This window comes from Spea bombifrons, chromosome 5 (assembly GCF_027358695.1).
Source record: "Spea bombifrons isolate aSpeBom1 chromosome 5, aSpeBom1.2.pri, whole genome shotgun sequence".
Lineage (NCBI taxonomy): Eukaryota > Metazoa > Chordata > Amphibia > Anura > Pelobatidae > Spea > Spea bombifrons.
Window position 1 is genome coordinate 56,401,924 of NC_071091.1, and position 1,028 is coordinate 56,402,951.

The following is a 1,028-nucleotide window of genomic DNA, read 5'->3' on the forward strand; positions in this document are numbered from 1 at the left end:
TATAATTTTCTTGATGACTGGGGACCAGAATTTAAAAAGTTAGCAGAACTTTATGGAGAAAAGGAACCACAAAGAACAACTTAGTTTACTTTTTCAAAAAACTGTGTTTTATTTACAAAACAACTGGAAGCATAACCACAAGATTTAAAATAAATTCATACTTGGAACTCAGCAAGTTGTTCACTTTTACTGTAGAAGCAAGTGCCATTTTCATATTAAAAACTGGGTTTCAGATTTTGAAAATAGAGAAGCAAAAACTATTTTCCCTTGTGTATATTTTTTAATCAATAAAGTTGGTGGTTCCACATACAGTACATACAGAGTATTTAAAGCTGAAAGACGTCATTTCTGTTTTACTACACCCTAAAGACCAGAGCACAGTATTCTGGTGAAAACTGGCTAGAACAGGAGAGGACATCACAAAGGGAACATTGTGGTGGTGCCCCCTACCAGCTTAACACCCGAGGCCATTGATGGTGAAGGTTTGTGGGCCTGAGTGCCCAAGTTTCAACATAAAACACTGCATGTTGGTGCCTACACCTGGTGTAGTGCAGTGTTGTTTTCACCTTCCAGAAAAAACCTAAAAACACACACGCCTATACTTAAATTCACATATATACATACACACACATACATACTCAGACACACACATACATCACACATCTTGGGGTTAAATGCAGCAATCTGAAGAAAAATCTGCATTATGTTTGGATCCTTCTTTTCTCATATCTTGAAGGAAGAAAAGGGCAGTGGTAGCAGCACATATATTCCATCTGAGAAGCCACCAAACAGTTTGCACCTGTTTATTCAAAATCATGTAAATATATTCATATTAAACAGGATGGGTGCAAGGTGTTCGGTGGCTTCTCAGAGGGAACCCATGTGCTATTGCTGCCGCTATATTTCCCCATCTCTTGTTTTTCTCATTATCTCTCCCTTCTGTCTATCTCTCTCCTCATTATCGCTCCTCTATAGCTTTCTCTTCATATTTCCATTTTCTTCCTATGTCTCTCCCTTTCTCCCCATCT

General features: G+C 38.1%; 1 protein-coding gene across 1 annotated transcript in view; it reads left to right on the forward strand.

Annotated features, from left to right (window-relative positions):
- Nucleotides 1–325, forward strand: part of CDH18 (cadherin 18) — a 234,589-nt gene extending 234,264 nt beyond the window's left edge. Inside the window, exon 14 of the mRNA XM_053468337.1 lies at nt 1–325. This exon is cut by the window's left edge and continues 407 nt beyond it. Within this exon, the coding sequence (XP_053324312.1) occupies nt 1–84 (84 nt within the window). The 3' untranslated portion in view covers nt 85–325.
- Nucleotides 326–1,028: the final 703 nt, after the last annotated feature.